A 20,648-nucleotide genomic window follows, 5' to 3' on the forward strand; every position below is an offset into this window, starting at 1 on the left:
CACGAGGTCAGTCAGTGGCCCCACCCCGCCTCTGCCTGAGACCCTTCCTGCTGAGTTCAGCATGACTCAGCACGGCTGCTCCCCTGGCCACGGGCCCAGGTGCCCCTTAAGGACCCCAGATACCAGCCTGGTCCAGCAACCTCTGGGTCAGGAGACACCCCCCTGCCTGGGCTGTTTGGAGTGTCCCCCCCTGTAAAGCAGGCCTCAGTGGCTTCAGCTCCCCTGCCCAACCCCCTGGCTACCCTCATTAGGGCACTGAAAATAGGGTCAAGTTCCTGTCTTTCTCTCCTTTTCCCCCCTCTAGGACGGGGAGTTCCTTGAGGGCAGAGTCCTGGTTTGAGCCAGCTCTGCTTCCCAGACACCAGCCTGCAACTGACAGACTTAAAAAATGTGCATTGGTTAAAGACACATCCCATCCACAGGTCTGCAGACCCTCCTTGTTTCCCCAGAACCCAGGGCTTCTCTTTAGGAGCTTCAAGAAGCATGTGTTAAGCAAGACAGGGACTGCTTCAGAGCCAAAGAGAATTCCAAGTCTCTGGCTGCTCTCAGAATAGTCTCCAGGAAAAGCAGCCTGAGAGACCCTAAAGCTTGAGTGTCATTTCAGCCTTACCTTACGCATGTCAGCTTCCAGAAAAACAGGCCCCTGAAATAGCCCCAAGGTATTCCAAATGGCCCAATCTTTCAAAGGCTCCACAGACCTCCTACCTCTTAGAAAATCCCTTATGAGGCTTCCAGAAATATCCCAGTCCCCTATGGGGGGGGGGGTGCAGGAGGACCCCCAAGGCTCTAGAACTGTCCTTTTAATCTTGAAGATCACTTCATGAGTATTAAGACACACACACCACCACCACCCCTCTCCCAGGGGAAGATTCCAGAAAATAAGGACTTCCAACCTGAGCTCTAGTGCTACAGAAATTCCCAATCCTTGAGTGAACCCCAGGGCTCCAGGTCCCCCCTTTCAATCCATCTATCAGAGAGATCCCCAAGATTCCAGAAATATCTCACCGCACCGCCTTCCAAACTTCTTAATGATCCGGGGACCCCTTATCTTCCAGAGCAAACCCCAGTCATCTGGAGGTCTCCGCACCTCTGAGAAACCTCCAGGGCGCCAGAAAGGTCCATGCTCTAAGAGACAACCCCAGAATCCAACCTACTTTCCTGAGACAACCCCAAGACTCCAGAGTTATAATTTCCCAGGGCTCCCAGTGTCCCCATCAACCTTCCACCTACCAGGGAGACCCCCACAAACCCGACGTCCCAGAATCAGCCCCAGGACCCTTACACCCCGCAACCCACCCCCCACCTCCGCTTCCCCATTTCACAACAGCCTCGCGCTACTGGCGCGTGACTTCCCCACTTCTGGGCGGGGGTCTGGGACTCCTATCAGCTCGGATTGGTCAATAGCTGGTCCTAAGCCCCGCCTTCCAGCACCGCGGATTGGCCGATCGCTCTCCCTGAACGGCCCACCCCCGAGGGCCCGCGCGCTATAAAAGAAGCTGCCTCGGCCTCGGTTTCTAGCAGTGCGCCCGGCGGTCCTGCGGCTCTGTCTCTTGCTTCAACAGTGTTTGGACGGAACAGACCCAGGGACGCCCCCCCAACCAGCCAACGACCACCCTCCAGCCTCTTTTCCAGTCGCAACCTTGGGAGCCATCTTCTTGGCCACCTGCTGCCTCCGGGACCAGCCAACAGCCAGTTTCGAGCTTCCCTTACCACCAATCAACCATGAGCTCCCAGATTCGTCAGAATTATTCCACCGAGGTGGAGGCCGCCGTCAACCGCCTGATCAACATGCATCTGCGGGCCTCCTACACCTACCTCTCTCTGGTGAGGGTCCCCAGGACGCCCCCAGCCTAAGTTGCCCCCAAGTGCGCACCTCCGGCCCTCTGCGCACGCGCTGGCCGCCTTTGTCCCGTAGGGTAGTCGGAGGGCGGAGTCCGGGCTCCTGGGCGGCCTTTCTTCCCGCTAACCATTTTTCGCGCTTCCCATCCCGCAGGGCTTCTATTTCGACCGTGACGATGTGGCTCTGGAAGGCGTGCGCCACTTCTTCCGCGAGTTGGCTGAGGAGAAGCGCGAGGGCGCCGAGCGTCTCTTGAAGATGCAAAACCAGCGTGGCGGCCGCGCCCTCTTCCAGGACGTCCAGGTGGGTAGCGTGCGGGCGGCGGACTACAGGTCCCGGTAGTCCGTGCGCGCGCCCAGCGCCTTGACCGTAGCGGTGTAGGCCCCGCGTGGGCTTCTGGACGATTGTGTTCACTCTTGTGCGGCGCAGAATGGAGGCGCGCGCACTTTCCCGAAGACGTAGCTGTCCACACCGCAACGGGGTCTCCTGGGATGGGTGGTTGTAGGAGCCTGGGCGTGATGGAGGCAAGCCCTTAGACGCTTTTGCGGTCTATTTAGCTAGTCCTGAGCCCTCTGTCCTCTGTACAGAAGCCGTCCCAAGATGAGTGGGGGAAAACCCTGGACGCCATGGAAGCTGCCCTGGTTCTGGAGAAGAGCCTGAACCAGGCCCTTTTGGATCTGCATGCCCTGGGTTCTGCCCGCGCAGACCCCCATGTAAGTACTCCTTTCATCCACATTTAATTGGGCAAATTTCCCTTTGAGCCTCGTTTCCCCATCTGTCGCACTGTGGATGCGTAAGTGGCCAACGTTTTCTCCTCTTCTGTCACTCAGCTCTGTGACTTCCTGGAGAACCACTTCCTAGATGAGGAGGTGAAACTCATCAAGAAGATGGGCGACCACCTGACTAACCTCCGCAGGCTGGCCGGCCCCCAGGCTGGACTGGGCGAGTATCTCTTCGAGAGGCTCACTCTCAAGCACGACTAGGTGGAGACCAGCAGCCTTTGAGGGGGCCCCTCTGACAGCCCCCTGGTGCCAGAGTTTGTGCCTCAGCCTCTCCCTGCAGCCACGAGACAGCTTTTTAACCACCCTGGAGCCCTCTCCCAAGCCTTGGACCAAGTGGAAACAATAAAGCTTTTTGCAGCAGCTGGTGGTTTGGGGTGTGTTTTTGTTGTGCTTGTGTGTATGGTGTGGGAAATGAGGTGGTATCTATTTTCAGAAGGCCTATAGTTGGACTGCCCTGGCAGGGAGCCGGGTGTTGGCCCCGCGTCCCATCTTTGCTGTTACTCTAAGCTCTAATCTTAACCTGGGCGTGGGGGTGGGGGGGCGTGGTGGAGTAGCAGCTTCTCTGCTTGGCTGGGCTGTTAACTGTCCTTCCTACAGTGCAGAGCCTAGACTCCAAGGAGAGTCTAGGAAGACCTAGGCTTGGTAGCTGGAAGCAGATACTGTTAGAAAGAACAAAGTGTAACCAGAAACGGGATCTGATGAGTAACAGTTGTCAAGCAACAAGAGCACATGATATGCAAGAGGTGCTGAGCTAGGGGTTCGGAGCACAGCACAGAAACGGGATGTGAAACTCGGGGATTAAGTTCTCCCAAGTGGGAATCGAAAGCTTAGCAGGCAGCTGCTGGGTCCAAGCTACGAAACTGAACTCCAACCCCCTGCCCCTTCTCTGGTTTTGGTCGAAGAATCTAGAGGAAGTGGCTCCTGGACACTTGTTCTTTCGGACACTCAGCACCTGATGTTGTCACCACACTTCGCTGGCCACTCATGATTCTGGCAGGGGAGGGGGCTTCTGTGTGTCCATCACCAACACAGTTAATAGGAAGGCACTCCCCTGAGACGTGATTGGCTCAGAGGTGCACTCCTAGCGAAGACTAGAACTGAAAACAGATTTTTCCCGGAAAACAGAGCCATTCAGGGGACAGTAGGGCTAAAGTCCAGAGGCCACTGTCCTTGAAACATGTTCTAAGCTAGTGCTGTCCAATAGAATTTTTTGCAATGATGAAAATATTCTGGGGGCGCCTGAGCGGCTTAGTTGGTTAAGCATCTGCCCACGGCTCAGGTCATGACCCTGGGGTCCTGGGACCAAGCCTCATGTCGGGCTCCCTGCAGTGGGGAGTCTGCTGCTCCCTCTGTCCCTCCCCCCGCTCATGCCCTCTCTTTCTCTCAAATAAATCTTTAAAAAATAAAATATTCTGGGGCGCCTGGGTGGCTCAGTCGTTAAGCGTCTGCCTTCGGCTCAGGTCATGATCCCGGGATCCTGGGATCGAGTCCCACATCGGGCTCCCTGCTTGGCGGGAAGCCTGCTTCTCCCTCTCCCTCTGCCTGCTGCTTACCTTGCTTGTGCTCTCTCACTGTCAAATAAATAAGTAAAATATTTAAAATAAAAATAAAATAAAATATTCTGTATTTGTGCTGTTCAGTTGTGTAGTTATGAGACTTATGTGGCCACAGTGACTACTTGCGTGTGGCTAGTGCTACTGAAGAATCTGGTTCATTTAAATAGCCACACAGGGCTTGTGGCTACCCGTGGGTCTTTTTTTTTTTCTAGTGACACAGCCCCTTTGAGCCAAATTTTTGCCCGCCTGCAAGTCCCAATGAAAGAGAGGTGCCTTCCCTTGAAATAAAACTAGAATCTAGAATGGCAATCCAAGTCTCTCCAAGACAGCCGAATGAGACAAGGTATTAGGGACTCGGGTGGGCAGGCGGTAGGGGGTGGGGGGGGGGGCGCGGAGAATAAAGGAGGTAAAGAGGTAGAGAAGCCAAGAGGAGGGAGGGGCCGGGAGCGAGGCCCAGCAAGCCCTCACAGTGGACCAAACCTGAGATTCTTAAATATAGATGTATTTTTTCATCTCTGGACACACATCAATCACACCCCGTTCTGCCCTCCCCGTCCCAACTGCAAACCAAGTGCATCAGACACAGCACAGCACACATGAAGGGCCCCTCCCTTTCACCAAAGCTGGGGGCAGGGCACAGCTTAAGGATGGAAGAGCCTGGAGGTAAATATGAAAGTTCTAGAACCTAGGGGGTTCAGTTCTAGACCAGGGGAAAGGGACCAGGAAGCAGCACAGTGGTAAGGTTCTAGATTCAACAGCCGGGACCTAGAACCCAGTGGTTTCGTGGTGGGCCTAGGGCTTGGGGCTTGTGGCAGGGGTAGACAGCCAGTTCTGTCCTCAGCAGGGGGATTCCCTGGAGGGGACAGGAATCCCAAGATAGGGAGGAGAGCTCAGACTCAGGGAAGAGGAGAAAGGTCTGGTTCAGAAAAGGCCAGAGAGGCATCTAGACAAAGACTGCATATTCTCCAAAAGGAATGAGAAGCCAAGTGGTTCTGCACCACCATCACCCCATTGGCCAAAGTACGGAGGAAGAGGAGAGCAGGGATGGAGGGGCCCTCCAGGCAGAGCCAGACACACCAGGAAGAGCCACATCAGAATAAACAGGGGAGTGCCCTGGTCTGGAGCCTGAGTTCTGGAGTTGAAATGGAGGACCTTCTGCATTCAGTTAAGTCCCTGAAAGTGCCCAGCTTTGGACTTGATTGTCTCATTAGCAGGGAAACCACATGGTTTCCAGGGCTTGCTGGCCCTTGGGCCAGGCCTGAGCGTGGATTGGTCTGTGGGCTATAAAATTAGCAAGCCACAAAGGGCTCTAGGAGTCCCTGCCTGGAAGGCAACAGACCAGGCTTCCTAAAACCTCTGGCACCATGGCGGGGAAATGGCAGGTTCCTGGCCCCTGGTGTCTGGGCCAGGCCTGAAGGACTCCAGGACGCAGATTATGCATTCTGGAACCCAGGAAAGGCACGGCGTTGTGGATTCTGGAGTGTTGGGGATTCCGAGAGGGGAGCTAGAGGGGCTGGAGTGTATGGCGAGGGGGGGGGGGGGGGGGGGGGCTGTGGACCCCAGGAGGGTTCGGGATCTGGAGTGGGGTTTCGGAACAGCGCCTTTCTGCATCCACCCTCTGGACGAGGGCGACAGGATGGGCCGGCAGTGTGGGGCACCGGACTTAGTTGCGCTCCTCGCCCAGGGAGCTGGCAGGGCTGAGGGGCTCGCTGGGAGTGCTGAGCGAGCTCGAGGGCGCCGTGTCCACCGAGCTGCGCTTGCTCCCGCCGGTGGAAGAAGAGGCGCAGGAGGCGCGGCGCGGCCACTCGGGGGCGCGGATGTTGCGCCGGTCCTTGGCTGCCTCCTCGTCCTCGTCGTAGCGCTCCTCGTCTAAGTCAGGCGGCCCGTCCCGGGGTTCCTCCTCATCCTCACTCTGGTGCGGGCTTGAGTGTCGTGACAGCGAGGGCGATGGTGGCACTGAGGCCGGCCGTGGGTAGCGGTAGCCCTGGGTCTGCGTTACGGGGGGAGGGGGGGCGGCACAAACCGCAGAATGAGCAGAGGCCTCCTACGGTTCCTCCCCTCCCCCGGACCTTCCCACTCCAGGAGGGACGCGCCCCTACCCCAGCCCTCTAGCTCCGGGCGCATCAGAGAGATCGGGGTCCACTCACCGCGTCAGCCTCGTGGGGCTCATAGGTGAAGTGCTCTGGAAAGGCCTTGGCCAGCGCCATGTGGCGTGCAGACATGTAGTACTTGGGGAAAAGAAAGGGAGGGGGCGTCAGGGAACGCGAGCCAGACCCCGCCCCCGGCAGAGATAGAAGGGGGCGGACCCTAGCCACACTCTATGCAAATGAGCACACTCCGGCACCTTCCAGCTGGCCCCTACGCCAATTATCCATCTTTCTGGCTCCAGTCCTTAAGTAGATAAGCAGAGCTGTGAACGGACTGTCTCAGAGCCACACCTCATTAACAGGGGCAGAATTCTTAAGTTGGTTATCTCTTTCGCCATACACTTACACGAGGAAGGTAATTGTCACCAACGTGGTCTATCTGCAAAAGCTGGTTAATTTCTTAAAGGGACAGCGACTGTTACAGGTGGAAGGAGGCTGCGTCCCGCGGCAGCCTTGGAGGCTGAGGAATGAGAGACCCAGAGCCGGAAGCGGCCGATTCACCTGCAGAGGACGTGGGAGGGAGTCATACCCGGCCTAGGTATTTCCAGTCCAGAAGGTCTGAGAGGCGCTCCGTGCGGTTTCGCTGGATGATGCGCTGCCGCCGGCTCTGCTGGCAGAAGCTGTAGAGGAAGGAGGTGAGCTGCGAGCAGGAATCATCCAGACTGCGGAACCGCCGGTCCAGAATGTAGATGCCTGTGGGGGCCAGGACGGGGGCTTAGAAATCAGACCAAGGAAACCTTCATTCTTCCAGGGACTCTCTGGAGCCAGGACTCCTCCTCCCCCCGGGACCCAGGAGGCCACCCCTTCCTCCCCCTGGATCCAGGAGTCTCGGCTCTCAGGCTGGGCACCGACCGTAAGCTGAGGGGTCTGCAATGTGTTCCTCCATGAAGCAGCCGAAGCCGGAGAGGTTGGTGGAGATACTGGGGATGCCCATAACCGTGCACTCAGCTGCAGGAAGGCAGGAGGAGGAAGGTCCACTTAGCTTTCCCCTTTGCAGCCTCTTAAATCGCAATAAAAGCCCCAACAGCGCCCTCTACTGACACCTTAAGCAAATCACTGAGCCCACAAAACCAGGCTGCACATTAGACTATCGGTCTGTTTCTTCCTTTTTTTTTTTTTAATGTTCTGTTTGTTTGTTTTTAAGACTTTTTATCTTTTTTTAAGATTTTATTTATTTAGGGGCACCTGGGTGGCTCAGTCCTTAGGCGTCTGCCTTCGGTTCGGGTCATGGTCCTGGGGTCCTGGGATCGAACCCCGCATCAGGCTCCCTGCTCAGCGGTCTGTGTCTGTCTCTCTCAGAGAGACAGCGAGAGCGGGAACACAAGCAGGGGGGGTGGGAGAGGGAGAAGCAGGCTCCCCGCTGAGCAGGGAGCCCGATGTGGGGCTCGATCCCAGAAGCCCGGGATCAAGACCCGAGCGGAAGGCAGACGCTTAAAGACTGAGCCACCCAGGTACCCCTAAGATTTTTTATTTATTTATTTGAGAGAGAGAATGAGCAGGGAGAGCAGCAGAGAGAGAGGGAGAAGCAGGCCCCCCACTGAGCAAGGAGCCGGATGGAGGGCTCCATCCTAGGACCCTGGGACCCTGGGGCCATGAGCCAAGCCAAAGGCAGGTGCTTAACTGACTTAGCCACCCAGCTGCCCCTATCATAGTCTGTTTCTCAGAAGGGAAGCTAGGAGGCTCAGAAAAGGGAATTTACTTGTCCCAAGGCTTCAGGATGAGGAAGAGTCTAGAGTTTGGCAATAGGATGCTGAATTATTAAGTATGGACTCTGTTCCCATGTCTACCATTTTACTTAATCCTCACAACCTGTAAGATATTTTCTTGTGCCAGATAGAGTGGGCTGGTTAATCATAGCTTCAGTCTATCTTTTAAAAAAGATTTATTTATTTGAGAGAGAGAGAGACACAGGGGGAGGGGCAGTGGGAGAGGGAGAAAGAGTCCCATACAGACTCTGCACTAGGCATGGAGCCTGAGATCAGGGCCTGAGCTGAAACCAAGAGTCAGTCACTTAACTGACTGGCGCCCCAGCTTCAGTCTATTTTGACAGGAGGTAAGAGAAGGGCGCTCATTCTGCCTTATTTAATACCCTAAACAAGACTGAGAAATGCTTCAAGCAGTTTATTATTATTCAAATGTAAGTGTTCCTAAAAACCCGCGTAAGCTGCAAATGCAGGCTCCAGATATAACAGGGCTTATGGGGAAAAATAGGGTTGGGGCCAAGCACACAGAACCTCGTCATCACTGTAACCGTGACAGAAATAAAACTGGGACAATCATCATCCTAATTATCATGAAAGCACGGTTTAAGAGATTTGTTAAATTACTCATAAATTAAGAAAAACTACAGCAAATGTGTTATTGCCTTAGCCTGAAAAACACGAAGGTAACTTGATTGAAAAGTGTGTGAGGTAGGGTTGAGCTTGGGGCCACAGCAGAATGTCCCTAAATGAGGGAGAATTGCAAATAAGGTCCAAGTTGGAGCCTGTGTCTCTAAAGAGAGCCAACCCCTTCCTAAAAGAGGAAGGTGGAGCAGATGGGCCCTGGGGACATCTCAGGGAGCCTTGGCCACATTCTGTCGTGTGAGTGAACTATGCATTCAGCTGTTATTATTTGGGGGGCCAAATATCAGCCAATGGGGGGAAATCACACGTGACCTCTAATTATGCATCACATGAGCTACTGTGTCACAAAAACACATTCTGTAACAAAAGAGACTGTTGACATCATCCCTGTTTTGCAAAGGAGAGCTTGGGGCACAGAACGGGACAAGTGCCTCAATCAATCATGCCTGATCAGACCAGAAGCCCACCACCACGCTGCACTCACCCGGCGTGTAGCCCCAAGGCTCATAGTAGGAAGGGAAGACCCCAAGATGGCAGCCACGGACAAATTCCTCATAATCCACGGGGAGCAGAGGGCTGGTGGAGGAGAGGAACTCTGGATGGAAAATCACCTAGCCATGAAAAAAGAAGAGTTCAGCCCAAGCGCCTTATTTAGCTACTCCCTGGGATCCTGGAGTGGCCCAGAGAGGGCGAAAGACTTGTCTAGGGTCACCCAAGTCAGTGGGAGGACAAGGATTTGAATCTAAGTCTGCCTGCTTAAAAAGCTAAGGTCCTTTCTAAACACAGCAATCCTTTGATAAACTAAGGGAAAGGGGGGATGTGAGGCCCAGGCTCCCCCTACCCCCACCCCACCCCACCATGCTTAACCCTCCCTGACCGTTGTCCTCACCTTGACCCTGTCAGCACTACTATTGAAGAGCCCAATTCGGCGGATGGTGGTCAGGATAGGGTCCGAGGAGTCGTCCAGCATGTTGTGGGTGCACACGGGGGGGAAAGACTGCCGCTGTAGGGGCCACAAGTGGGATGGGGGTCAGAGAAGGGACGGGGGCTCCTTAGTTCCCTATGAGCCATGCTGACCCTGGGGAGACCACAGTTCCCACCAGGTTGTGGGAACCACAAGCCTACGAGATTAGGAGTTGTAATCAATGGGGCAGAGACTTTGCCAATATGGTAGCAAGCTTCAGGGGCTGCTGGAAGTTGCAGGTTTTCTGTTTGGGTTTTGTTGGTTTGTTTTGAGAGAGAGAGAGAGAGAGAGATGGGAGGGAGAGGGAAAGAGAGAGAGAATCTCAAGCAGGCTCCATGCCCAGCACGGAGCCCAACGCAGGTCTCGATCTCACAACCCTGAGATCATGACCTGAGCTGAAATCAAGAGTTGGACGCTCAACTGACTGAGCCACCCAGGGGCCCTTAGTTGTAGTTTTCTTATGAAAATCCTGGCTTGCTTTCTCTCCAAGTTCCCTTTATTCTCCATCCTGTAATTCCCTCCACCTCCACTCCCAACCAAGGCCCAAAGAAACCACAATTCCCAAGAGTCACTGGAAGAGGCCAGATCGAGGAACTCCCATGTGCTGGGACAGATAGTTATTGGTACCTCTTCCATCTCATGAAAAGTTCTGCTCACCTTCAGCTGCCCTCCGGCGGCTGCAAGAAACTACAACTCCCAGCAGCCCCATGGCAGATACATCCTCAGGGAGACCGACTGCCTTAGGGACTATTGGAAATTGTAGCTTGGCCAAAAGCACATCACACCGTGTTTGTGCACCTTGGCTTATCTAGGTTTTCATTCCCCAGGAAATGGCTCACCAGCCCTGACTACAGGTACCAAAGATTCTTGACTCCAGAGAAGAAAAGAACTCTACCTCCCAGAAGCCTCTGGGGCTAGGGAAGACTCCATGAAGCAGGGGCTGCTGGGAGTTGTAGTTCTCATTCTGTTGCTACCATGTTCCTCTACGGTTTCCCATCTGCCTAACTGCATTAACCTCAGGAATTTAAAGAAGCTACAACTCCCAGGAATGTTTGGGGACTAAGACACAGCCAGTGGGATAAGAAAAGCAGGGGCTGCTGAGAGTTTTCAGTGATCTTCTGGTAATGACAAGTGTTTTAGTGGACCTTCTGGCTCTAATGAGTACGCAGCTAGTTTGCAGCAAGACCCAGGGACCGCAGGGACTTGTTCTCCTTTTGTGGCTCGGTTGGCTTCCTAAAGTTTCTTTTCACCTTTTGTCCTTTGACCCTAGAGACTCAAGGAAATTACAACTCAAAGAAAAACAAAACAAAACAAAAAAACAAAAGAGAAAGAAAGAAAGGAAGGAAGGAAAGAAGGAAAGGAAGGAAGGAAGAAAAGAAAAGAAGAAAGAAAGAAAGAAGAGAAAAGAAGAAAGAAACGAAGGAAGGAAGAAGAAAGAAAGAAAAGAAACGAAAAGAAAAAGAAAGAAAGAAACTTCAATTCCCAGCAGCCCGTGTAGCAGAATAAGCCATGGGAAAACAGGCTGCCCTCAGGAAACTGAATGTCTACCAGTCAGTTCACACCTTCGGTGGATTTGAGAATTGATGCCCTGAAAAGGGCTGCCAGCTCTCGGTTGAGGGGTCCCAACCATACCTGTGTAGCAAAGATGGCTCTCTTCATCATGGTGAAGTCCTCCTTATCCAGCATCTTGTTCATGTCTGGGAGGCTCCCCCTGCAAGGTAAGCAGGGTACACGTCTGGGAATCAGGGGAGAGGAGAGCAATTAGGGCCCAGGAGGATGCAGGGCTGGGGGTGGGACACTCACACCAGCAAGGACTCGTAAAGCTTCCTTCCAAACTTCTCTTTCACAGTGTTGGCCGTATCCCTAGAAGAATTAAAGCCACAGCATCATATACACATACCAGCTGCCATGTGTTGTTAGGTTTGTGGGGCAGCTGGAAAACCGAGGTCTGAGCGGAGAGGCCCTGGGGATTCTGAGCTGGAGGATGGGGAGCTGGGAAACGGGCCCTGGAAGGCTTGAATCCCTTGTGCTTTGCATCAGCTGTGTGGCCAGGGACAGGTGGCCTCCCCTCTCTGACTTCAGTGACTCATCTGTCAGACAGGGATAAAAATAGAACCAACCTCATAGGTATGCAGTGAAAACTTGATGAAGTCATGACAAAAAGTGCACAGTGCCTGGCACAAGGCGAGCCTTCCAGAAATGTCAGCTATTTTTAGGACTTGCACTAGTCCTGACAGTGGCAATGCTGAGCACCATTTTATAAAAAGGGAAAATTGTGTTCTGAGAGAGGAAACTTGAGGTACACGAGGGAAGCTAGTGATTAGTGACACTCTACAGCTTCATTGACATTTCCTCGGCTCATAATTGTCTCATAGCTCGGGCCTCATTTTCTACCCCATCTCCCTCCAGCACACTGCTCCAGCCCCACTGGTCTCCTTGTGGTTTCTCAAACACGCCCCAGGGCCTTTGCATCTGCTGTCCCTCTGCCTGAAATGCTATTCCCCAGATACACACAGGGCACCCTCCCTCATTTCCTCTATTGCCATTCCTCTACCCAATGGCACTTTCTCAGTGTGGCCTCTCCTGACAACTCCATGTCCTGTCTCATATTCCAGTCCTGCTTTATTTTCTTGCCAGAGCACTTTTCAAAGATTTTATTTTTAAGTAATCTCTACACCTCACATGGGGCTTGAACTCACAACCCCAAGATCAAGAGTCACATGCTCTACTGACTGAGCCAGCCAGGCGCCCCAGAGCACTTTCTGTAGAACTTTCTAGAATGTGAGCTCAGTGGCGAGGGCAGGGATTGTCTCTTGTCCCCAAGGCCTGGAACAGTGCCTGGTACATGGTAGGTGCTCAATGAGTATCTGCTGGCTGATGAATGGGTTTTGCATTTGACTGATTGATCTTCCCTCGTGTCCCCAAGGCCTGGAACAGTGCCTGACATGGTAGGTGCTCAATGAATATCTGCTGGCTGATGAATGGGTTTTGCATTTGAGGAAACTGAGGCTTGGAGAGGCGGAATTATTTGCCCAAAGTCACAAGTGGCACAAGGGAGACCTCACCAGAGCCCTAGTTCTGCGGTCACACTTGTCCTGCCTGCAACTCCTTACTACCCCTGAACTGGAGGCCTCTCAAGCAAGCTACTTCCCTAGGAATTGGTGGGCCGAGTTGCTTGTGTTCCAGAGAACAAAACTGAGCCTCCCGAAGCACAAAGCTGGAAGTGGGAATGGCAGGGCTCCTGGGCCCAGGGCTGCTGACCAGAGCTGTTTGCGCACAGCCTGGCCCTTGAGGGTTTCCACGTTGAAATTGTTGGTCCGAGCTGGCATGATGAAGAAGGCGACCACTGTCTGCTCACTGCCGTTTACCTGGGCAGAGGAAAAGGCGTGGGGTTGGAGGGAGGGGTTCAGAATCAACCCTGAGGCCACCTACCCTTTTCCGCCCATCAAGACCACTATGGCCCCGCCATGCCTCTTCCTGTCAAGGAGAACTGAAGTTACCATCCCCACGGGGACTCTGGTCTGCTGTCTGGGTCTCGACACCTCCCCATTCACACATGGGTGTCCCTACACGCCCCCCTCCCCACTTATGTCCTGATTTCCTCGTCCTCTTTTCGTGTCCTCACAGACAGCCCAGGCCTTACTCTGAGCAGATAGTTGAGCCGGGCCAAGGCCTCTAGGAAGACGTCGGCCCCCTTGTTAGAGAACTCGTAGCGGCCAGCGATAAAGAAATACAAGGTCTTGTCCAAGTTGAAGTCCAGGTGCCTAAAAAAGCCATAATAAGGCAGGGTGAAGCCAAGGGTGGGGGACCCTGTAGCCCTGGCCTTGAAGCTCAAACCCCAGCAGCCACAGGGGCAAAGAACAGCTTAGCAAGAGCAGAGGCACCATGGGGACTCCTGGAAATTGTGGTTCTTCTTTCCTTGGATGGGGATCCATCCCTCAATACTCAGCCATTGTTCTGGGGTTCAGGAGCTCAAGAGGCTGAGCCGCTGGCTATTCTGTCTCTTACACTCAGGACGTGGGCTCCCAACCCCCTCCTTTCTCAAGACCTAGGTATCCGGTCCACGTACCCATAAAAATGGCCCCGCACAAACTCCTGGATTCGAGCCTTGCTCTGAGCATGGAGGTTCTGGAACTCATGCATGGCGGAGAACTTCTTCACATTCAGCCCATTGGGGGTCACGATATCTGGGGTTGGGGGAGAAGGTCCACGTTTCATTTTTTTTTTAAGATTTTATTTATTTATTTCAGAGAGAGAATGAGAGAGAGCGCGCACGTGCGCATGAGAGGGGGGAGGGTCAGAGGGAGAAGCAGACTCCCTGCTGAGCAGGGAGCCCAATGTGAGACTCGATCCCGGGACTCCAGGATCATGACCTGGGCCGAAGGCAGTGGCTTAACCAACTGAGCCACGCAGGCGCCCGAAGGTCCATGTTTCAGATCTTCATTTATTCATTCAGATCAGTGTGCCTGAATAAACAAAGGAAAGACTCCTTTCCTTGAACAATGTCTTTGCTTTAGAAGCTCCAGCTGTCCCGCCACTGGGATGCCTTCTTGCCCAAAGTTACCTGCTTCTGTTCACAAGCACAGCTACAAATCCCAGCAGCCCCTGCAAATGGCTAACCCCATAGGGAAATGATCCACCTTGGAGCCTCTGGGAGTTGTAGTTCTCACAGTACACCCGTTGAGAATGGGTACCATAACTCGGTTAGAATAACTGGTTCCAACACTGCTCTTCTCAAAATCAAAACCCAGTGGGCGCCTGGGTGGCTCAGTTGGTTAAGCGACTGCCTTCGGCTCAGGTCATGATCCTGGAGTCCCGGGATCGAGTCCCGCATCGGGCTCCCTGCTGGGCGGGGAGTCTGCTTCTCCCTCTGACCCTCCTCCCTCTCATGCTCTCTGTCTCTCATTCTCTCTCTCTCAAATAAATAAATAAAAAATCTTTAAAAAAAAAAAAATCAAAACCCAGTGAAACTCCGTTCCCTTCCAGAAGACCGAAATCTACATTAGCCAATAAAATAACTTTACCATCTTGAGATTAATGTCAAAGAAATGACACCTCCCATTGGTCTCTAGGGTGTACAGCCAGGCAACTTCATATTCAGGTCACCAACTTAGGGCCTTCTGGGAGGTGTAGTTCTTTGCTCTCTACAGTTAAAAAAACTGGTCTAGGCCTTAGCACAGACCACCTCATTCATGTCTAGGGACCCCACCCTATACCCTACCTGGTTTCCTCTTGAGTAGGTGCTGAGCCTCGATGGCGGTGATCTGGGACACAGTAGTAAAGACGTGAGCGCAGTGGACTGCTGCCCGCTCCATGCAGTAGCGGTGATAGATTTGCCTCTCACCTGCTTCCTTGTCCACATTGAACTGGGTGGGAAGGGAGGGCAGTCAGGGTGGAAGAACTGGGGAGAAGACTGGAGGTCTAGACTCCGGGGTCCTGGGGGTGGTTGGGGCTGGAAACTGAACTCCTCCTGGGTCTGAGGGAGGAGAGGGCTGAGGACTTGGGACTCTGGGGTCATGGGAGAAAAGGAAGCTTGATCCCCCTGGGCTGTCCTGAAACACTCGGAGCCCCCCTAGGCCACATTCCCGGCTCACATTCTCCAGGTTGTTGTAGAAGTCCACAGCACCTGCACACAGGTATCGTCCCAGGAGCGTGGCGTGGGTGGTGAAGATTGTAGCTACAGGCAGCCGCCGCGCCCGGCACAGGCAGAGTCCAACGCCCGCCAACCACTCGTGGAAGTGTGCAACCACATGTGGCTTCTCCTCGTTCTGGGCTAGGAACTAGGGGGCAACAGGAACAGGGCCAACATGTCTCCGTATGTGTTGTGTAGGCAATCGACAATCCCCCACGGTGGACGAGGAAGCAGGGGAGAGCTATCACCACTCCTGCACAGAATGGATGGTCACCCACTGCCATCTCCCTAGAATAAGGAACTGTAAATCCTTGAGATGGCCAGACCAGCTGACCCCATCCCCAAAGGCTGATGGGAGCTGGGGTTTTGGTGTGTTTTTTTTGTTTTGGTTTGGTTTTTTGGCCAATCTTCTAAGTCCCAGCAGGGCTGAATTGGAAAGCGTCCCCAGGTCCTGCATGCAATTCCTGGAGACTCTTTATCTCAATGAAGAGTAGAACTGTACCCAATACTGGCTAAAGGACTACAACTCCCAGAATGCGCTAGGAATAGCCAGTTCCTAGACTGTTTTCCCTGCGTCATGAGAAGTGAAGTTTCCTGAGCCTTTTAAAAGCTAAGGGGGGTCAGAACCAGGATTCCTGGTTCTCATATAGGCTGGAGATCCCCAAACATCCAGGGTCCCAATTCAGAGCTAAGTCCAGCCACTATCAGACTAGAGAACTACAACTCCCAGAATTCCCTGGTACAAACCCTCCAGCCAGGCCGGCACCTCCAAAAGCTAATGGCTCAAAAATCTTACACTTGGAAGATTAGAGTGAATGAAGTTGGGGTTGGGAGTTTGAGTCTCTGAGGAAAACAAGAGTCTGGGTCCCTGGATGTCCATGTTCCCAAAGTTTAGAGCTCATGCTTGGAAAAGGACCTACAGCTCCCAGAATGCCCTGGGAGAAGCCAGCCAGTCTCTGGCCCCCACCCAACCACCCCCTGGCCAGGGGCTGATGACCATTGCAGTTTGGGGCCAGGGTCGGAAGAAGTGACATGGGGAGGGGCAATGGGGCCTACCTCACCCAGGAACCAGGTGGTGAGGAAGCCAAAAAGGACGGCGTCGTTGGCCTCACGGTCGTACCAGGGCACCCCGATGTTGCAGGTGTCCCAGAGCTCCCCCTTCCAGCGCTCCAGGGCCCAGGCTGAGGCCCCCACATCCAGAAGCACCACCAGGGGGCCCCCCTCGATCAGCCAGCGACCGAAGTACACCTGTGGGGCCCCCACGGGAAGGCTCAGGGCTGTGGCCACACGTCTCTGGGCTCAGCACCTGGGGCTCTCCTGGCCACAGGCAGCTGCCTTCCCAACCCAGTTCTTCCACCCTGTTTCTGTATCTGCTGCTAATTTCTCACCCGCTGCCTTATTTCTCTATGTGCTGTTAGGTATTCCCACCATGATCTTTTTCCATCAGTTATATTTACCCTGTTCCTTGCTTAGTTTCTATAACCACTACGCTGCTCCTCCCCACTGCCTCTTTTCTCTACCTATAACCACGCATTTGACACGTCCTCTCTGTGCCTCCACTGCCTTGTTTTTCCACCCTTATGATGTCCCCAACCTGCCGCCTTGCTCCCGTGTTTGCTGCCACTTCTCTCCTGCCGACCCCCGCGTTGCTTTCTCCCATGATCTTTTCCTTCTGCTGCAAATTCCTTCCACTGGATGCTTCTTTTCCTGCTCTCCCTGCCCTATTTCTTCCACACCGGCTGCCTGGCGTCTGACGCTTTCACCATAAGTTTTGTCACCTGCTGCCTCCTTGCCCTGCCCTGAGGCCCGTTTTGTACTCTGCGGCCACCCCTTCTCACACCAGCTGCCCTCTTTCCTTCCCCAGGGGCTGCATTTTTCTACCCACTGCCCCATCTCTAAACCTCGCTGGCACATTTCATTCTGCGTCTGCCATGTTCCTGTGGTCGGCGACTGCTTTCCTCCCGAGATGACAGCCTCAGGTTCTGGGCCTGCTGCCACGGCCCCGGCCCTGTGCAGGCATCGAGCAGTCCTATGCCTCCCCGACCTGGCTTTTCCCAGCCCCGGGGAGCCTGACTTTGATGCCCTGCCCCTCCCCCTCCCAGCTGTGGTCTGCCCTTTCACTGGGGGGGAGGGGGGCTATTCTTAGGCCCCCAGCACGTGGGGAGCAGCTGCCATGGGGTAGGGCTGGGCTGTCCTAGGGTTCCTTAGGGACACAGCCAGGCCTACCTGGTCTCCAGACCCCACCCCAAGCCTGAGGCTGTGAATGAATCCAGCAACCACTGTACTTCCTCCCTCCCAGACCCCAACCTGTCATGAGGTTGAGGCCTGCTACTTCATGGTCACCTCTGCAGGCAGCAGTCATCAACCTGTGCTCATCCTTTGGTCCTCATCTGGAGCCCTGGGACAAGATCTCCCCTCCTATCTTTAATTCCTGGCTCTGCCCCTCTGAATCTCTGCCCCTCTCCCACTCCCCCCACCCCGGGTCTGCTCGCCTAGCTCTCTTCTCTTCATTGGTACTCCATCTTCCTCTCCCTTCTAGGGCCTTCTCCCTGAAACATCGGGCTGTTTTTCTTCTTCTCTCTTCTTCTTCTCTCTCCCTAATTGCTCTAGTCCCTGGGGCTATCATCACCTTTTGGGACACTCAATCTCTCTCTATCCATCTGTCTCCCTTGGTCTGCCTGTCCACCTCATTGCAAGCTTGGCTGTTTACAGTAATGATGATGACGATGACAGCCATGATGACACTAGCTCATACACAGTACTAACTGAAGCCAGGAACTGAGCTGAAGACTTCATTAACTACTGCATCCTCCCAAAAACCATACAAGGTAGATGCTATTAGCAGGTTTATTAGCCAAGGTCACAGAGGCAGAGAGTGGAGGTGACTTTGAACTTCAGGCTCCGGAACCCCTACTCTGGCAACTCCTGCCTCACCCCAAGCCCACCTGCCCTGGGTTCTATCTTGCCGGCTGTCTTTCTATCTAGATCTTTTTCTCTCTGTGGGTCTGACGATCTCGGCCTCTAGGAACCATCTCTCCGTCTATCTTGTACCTGCTGTCTGTCTGTCCATTCACCAATGTCTTATAGCTTGGGGCTCGCCCACCCATTTCATGGGGTCCTGCATCTGTCTGAGTGTCTGTTAATCTTACCTCCTCTGTGTCTGCTTAAGAAAGTACTGGGTCATCCTGTGTTTCTGTACATGCCTCTCTCTCCCCAGGGGGCTATCCGCCCCCTTCCCCACAGTCCCTTCTCCATCTGCTGCTCCCACCCTAACTCTGGGCGCCCACCTCCCTACCCTCAGCCAGGCCATGTCCTACCTTGCAGCCTTTGCTGTTCATGCAGTCCAGTGTCTTCTTCAGGGCCGGGGTTGGGGGCTCGAGCAGTTCCACCTGGGTCCTCACACCCTGCTCCGTGTAAGGTCCCACCAGGTAGTAGTTGTCGCCCCACTCATCCCCTGTCACCTTCGCCTTCGTCTGCAGCACCGTGTAGATGCCTCCCACTGTGGGCCCAAGGGTGTGAGGGCAGGCCCCAGCCGAGGTCCACAGGTCTGGGACCTGGGGTGGGGGTGGGGAGCATGGAAGGTGCTGGGGCCCTGGACTTCTGGCTTAGAGGGAGGAGGGGACTGGAAGCCCATACTTCTCAGTCAGAGGAAAGTAAGATAGGAGTTCAAGGGCAGTACTCTCGGGTCTAAGGGAGAATGGGGCTCAGGCTAAATTTCTGAGTCAGACAGGAAAGGGCTAGGGACCTGGGCTCCGGGTCTGAGGGAATTAGGGACTGGGGTCCCAACGATGAGAAAAGCTGACAAGGATTAGCAGGACCCAGATTCCCGAGTTCCCCGCTTACAGGAGCTGGGTTTAAATTCTCAGTCAGGCTCTAGGTCACAGTAGGGGAGAATCTCTCTTCATGGCCCTATTCAGATTCCCACAGTTGCCTAAGAGAAGGCTGAATTGTCATTCGGTGCCCCCCCCCCCACCAGGGGCTCTGCTGAACTGTCCCCCAGTCTCTTTTCCCCAACTGAGGACACACATGCAGGGCCCTGCTCCTCCCATGACTTCACTCCAGACCCAGGAGTCTGGGCTCTCAGCCTCCTTACCTACGGGAGCCTGGGCCCTGGTGATACATGGCTCCCAGTTTGAGGGCCGCCTGCCGTGGTGTAAGACCCGGTCCCATTCTCTCCCAAGACTCAGCAAAGCAAAACCCTAGCTCCCTCCAGCCCCAGCTGGTTTTCCAAACCCAGAACTTTAGGCCCTTCAGGGCCTGGGATGCAGGAATCTAGGCCCCCAGCCCCTCCCATCCTTGGGCCCAGCCCGTGACCAACCTAGGACTTCCCAGGCTTCCCTCATTCCAGTACGCATGTGTCTGAGGCCCCAGGCTCCCCTACTCTTAGGAACCTGTAGCTCATACCCTCGGCTCCCTTCTAGGCATTCAGACCCCAACTCTCTCTGACCCAAAGATCTAAGAATTAGAGTCTGCAGCCCCTCCCATCTTTACTCTCAAGTGGCCAGCGCCCAAATTCTGCCACCACGACTCATGCATCCTATCTCCCAGTTGGTTCTCTACCAAATCCGGAGTTATATCCCGACTCTTCCCCCAGGGCCGCGGACCTGAAACCCAGCCACTTCCCAGGTTTGCACTAGGAAGTGCCAACCCCCCCACCCCCACCCCCACCCATCTCCTTCCCTGTTCAGGACCTAGGTCACTGGTCTCTCAGAAACCTCCCTCCAGGACCTAGGAATCTTTCATTTTAGCCCCCTCTTCCCTAGGACCCAGCAACTGGACTTCGGCCTCTTTTCCTTTTAACAGTGAGGCGGCTCATCCCCACCCCGCCAGGGTCCAGGAGATATACCTCGGCCCCTCCCCAAGGACACAGAAGTCATAGGCTCCTTGGCCAGAACCCAAGAGTCATGCCATGTAGTCCTGTCCCTGTATTACTCAAGAGTGCCGGCTCCCATCGCCGACTGCCCTCCTCGTCCGCGACCCACCGCCTGGCGTGCTCACCCTTGTTGGCCACCTCCCAGGCCACCTCGAAGAGCACTGTGTTCTCCAGGTCGAATTCATCCTCCCAATCCTCCAGTCCTGGCAGGGAGGACATGGACAAAGTGCGACTTAGCGGCATGGCCGACGCGTGAAGGGGGCTCCAGGGGCCACAGGTGGGGGCTCCAGAGGTGTCTGGGGAATGCAAAGGGCAGGGCGCGGGGCCAGGTAGCTAGTGCCCAACGGGAAGCTTGCAACGCCCTCGGCTTCCTATTGCACGACCGCACCCCCGCCAGGGAGGGCCAGGCCCTAGGCAGGAGGCGGCCGCAGCGTCACTGAGCTTGGTGGGGCCCCTGCAGTGAAATCTTGAGGCCGCCCGGAGGTGGGGTCCGCCCCCCGACCAGAGCCATT

The 20,648-nt window shown here is 54.6% G+C and overlaps 2 protein-coding genes across 2 annotated transcripts; one reads left to right on the plus strand and one right to left on the minus strand.

Annotated features, from left to right (window-relative positions):
- Positions 1 to 1,483: 1,483 nt before the first annotated feature.
- On the plus strand, positions 1,484 to 2,979 carry FTL (ferritin light chain). The gene is made up of 4 exons (XM_034986951.1): positions 1,484 to 1,824; positions 1,994 to 2,140; positions 2,425 to 2,550; positions 2,668 to 2,979. Exons 1-4 carry the CDS (start codon positions 1,723 to 1,725, stop codon positions 2,818 to 2,820), a joined length of 528 nt encoding a protein of 175 aa, XP_034842842.1. The 5' UTR covers positions 1,484 to 1,722; the 3' UTR covers positions 2,821 to 2,979.
- Positions 2,980 to 4,656: 1,677 nt separating this feature from the next.
- On the minus strand, positions 4,657 to 20,601 carry GYS1 (glycogen synthase 1). The gene is made up of 16 exons (XM_034986952.1): positions 20,262 to 20,601; positions 18,581 to 18,762; positions 16,320 to 16,511; positions 15,226 to 15,411; positions 14,853 to 14,997; positions 13,701 to 13,818; positions 13,275 to 13,395; positions 12,893 to 12,999; positions 11,435 to 11,494; positions 11,264 to 11,342; positions 9,557 to 9,670; positions 9,152 to 9,278; positions 7,175 to 7,270; positions 6,852 to 7,015; positions 6,323 to 6,403; positions 4,657 to 6,165 (listed from the first exon to the last, which is right to left on the minus strand). Exons 1-16 carry the CDS (start codon positions 20,377 to 20,379, stop codon positions 5,839 to 5,841), a joined length of 2,217 nt encoding a protein of 738 aa, XP_034842843.1. The 5' UTR covers positions 20,380 to 20,601; the 3' UTR covers positions 4,657 to 5,838.
- Positions 20,602 to 20,648: the final 47 nt, after the last annotated feature.

Source organism: Mirounga leonina, unplaced genomic scaffold (genome assembly GCF_011800145.1).
Source record: "Mirounga leonina isolate KUSES-001 unplaced genomic scaffold, KU_Mleo_1.0 Mir_376, whole genome shotgun sequence".
NCBI lineage: Eukaryota > Metazoa > Chordata > Mammalia > Carnivora > Phocidae > Mirounga > Mirounga leonina.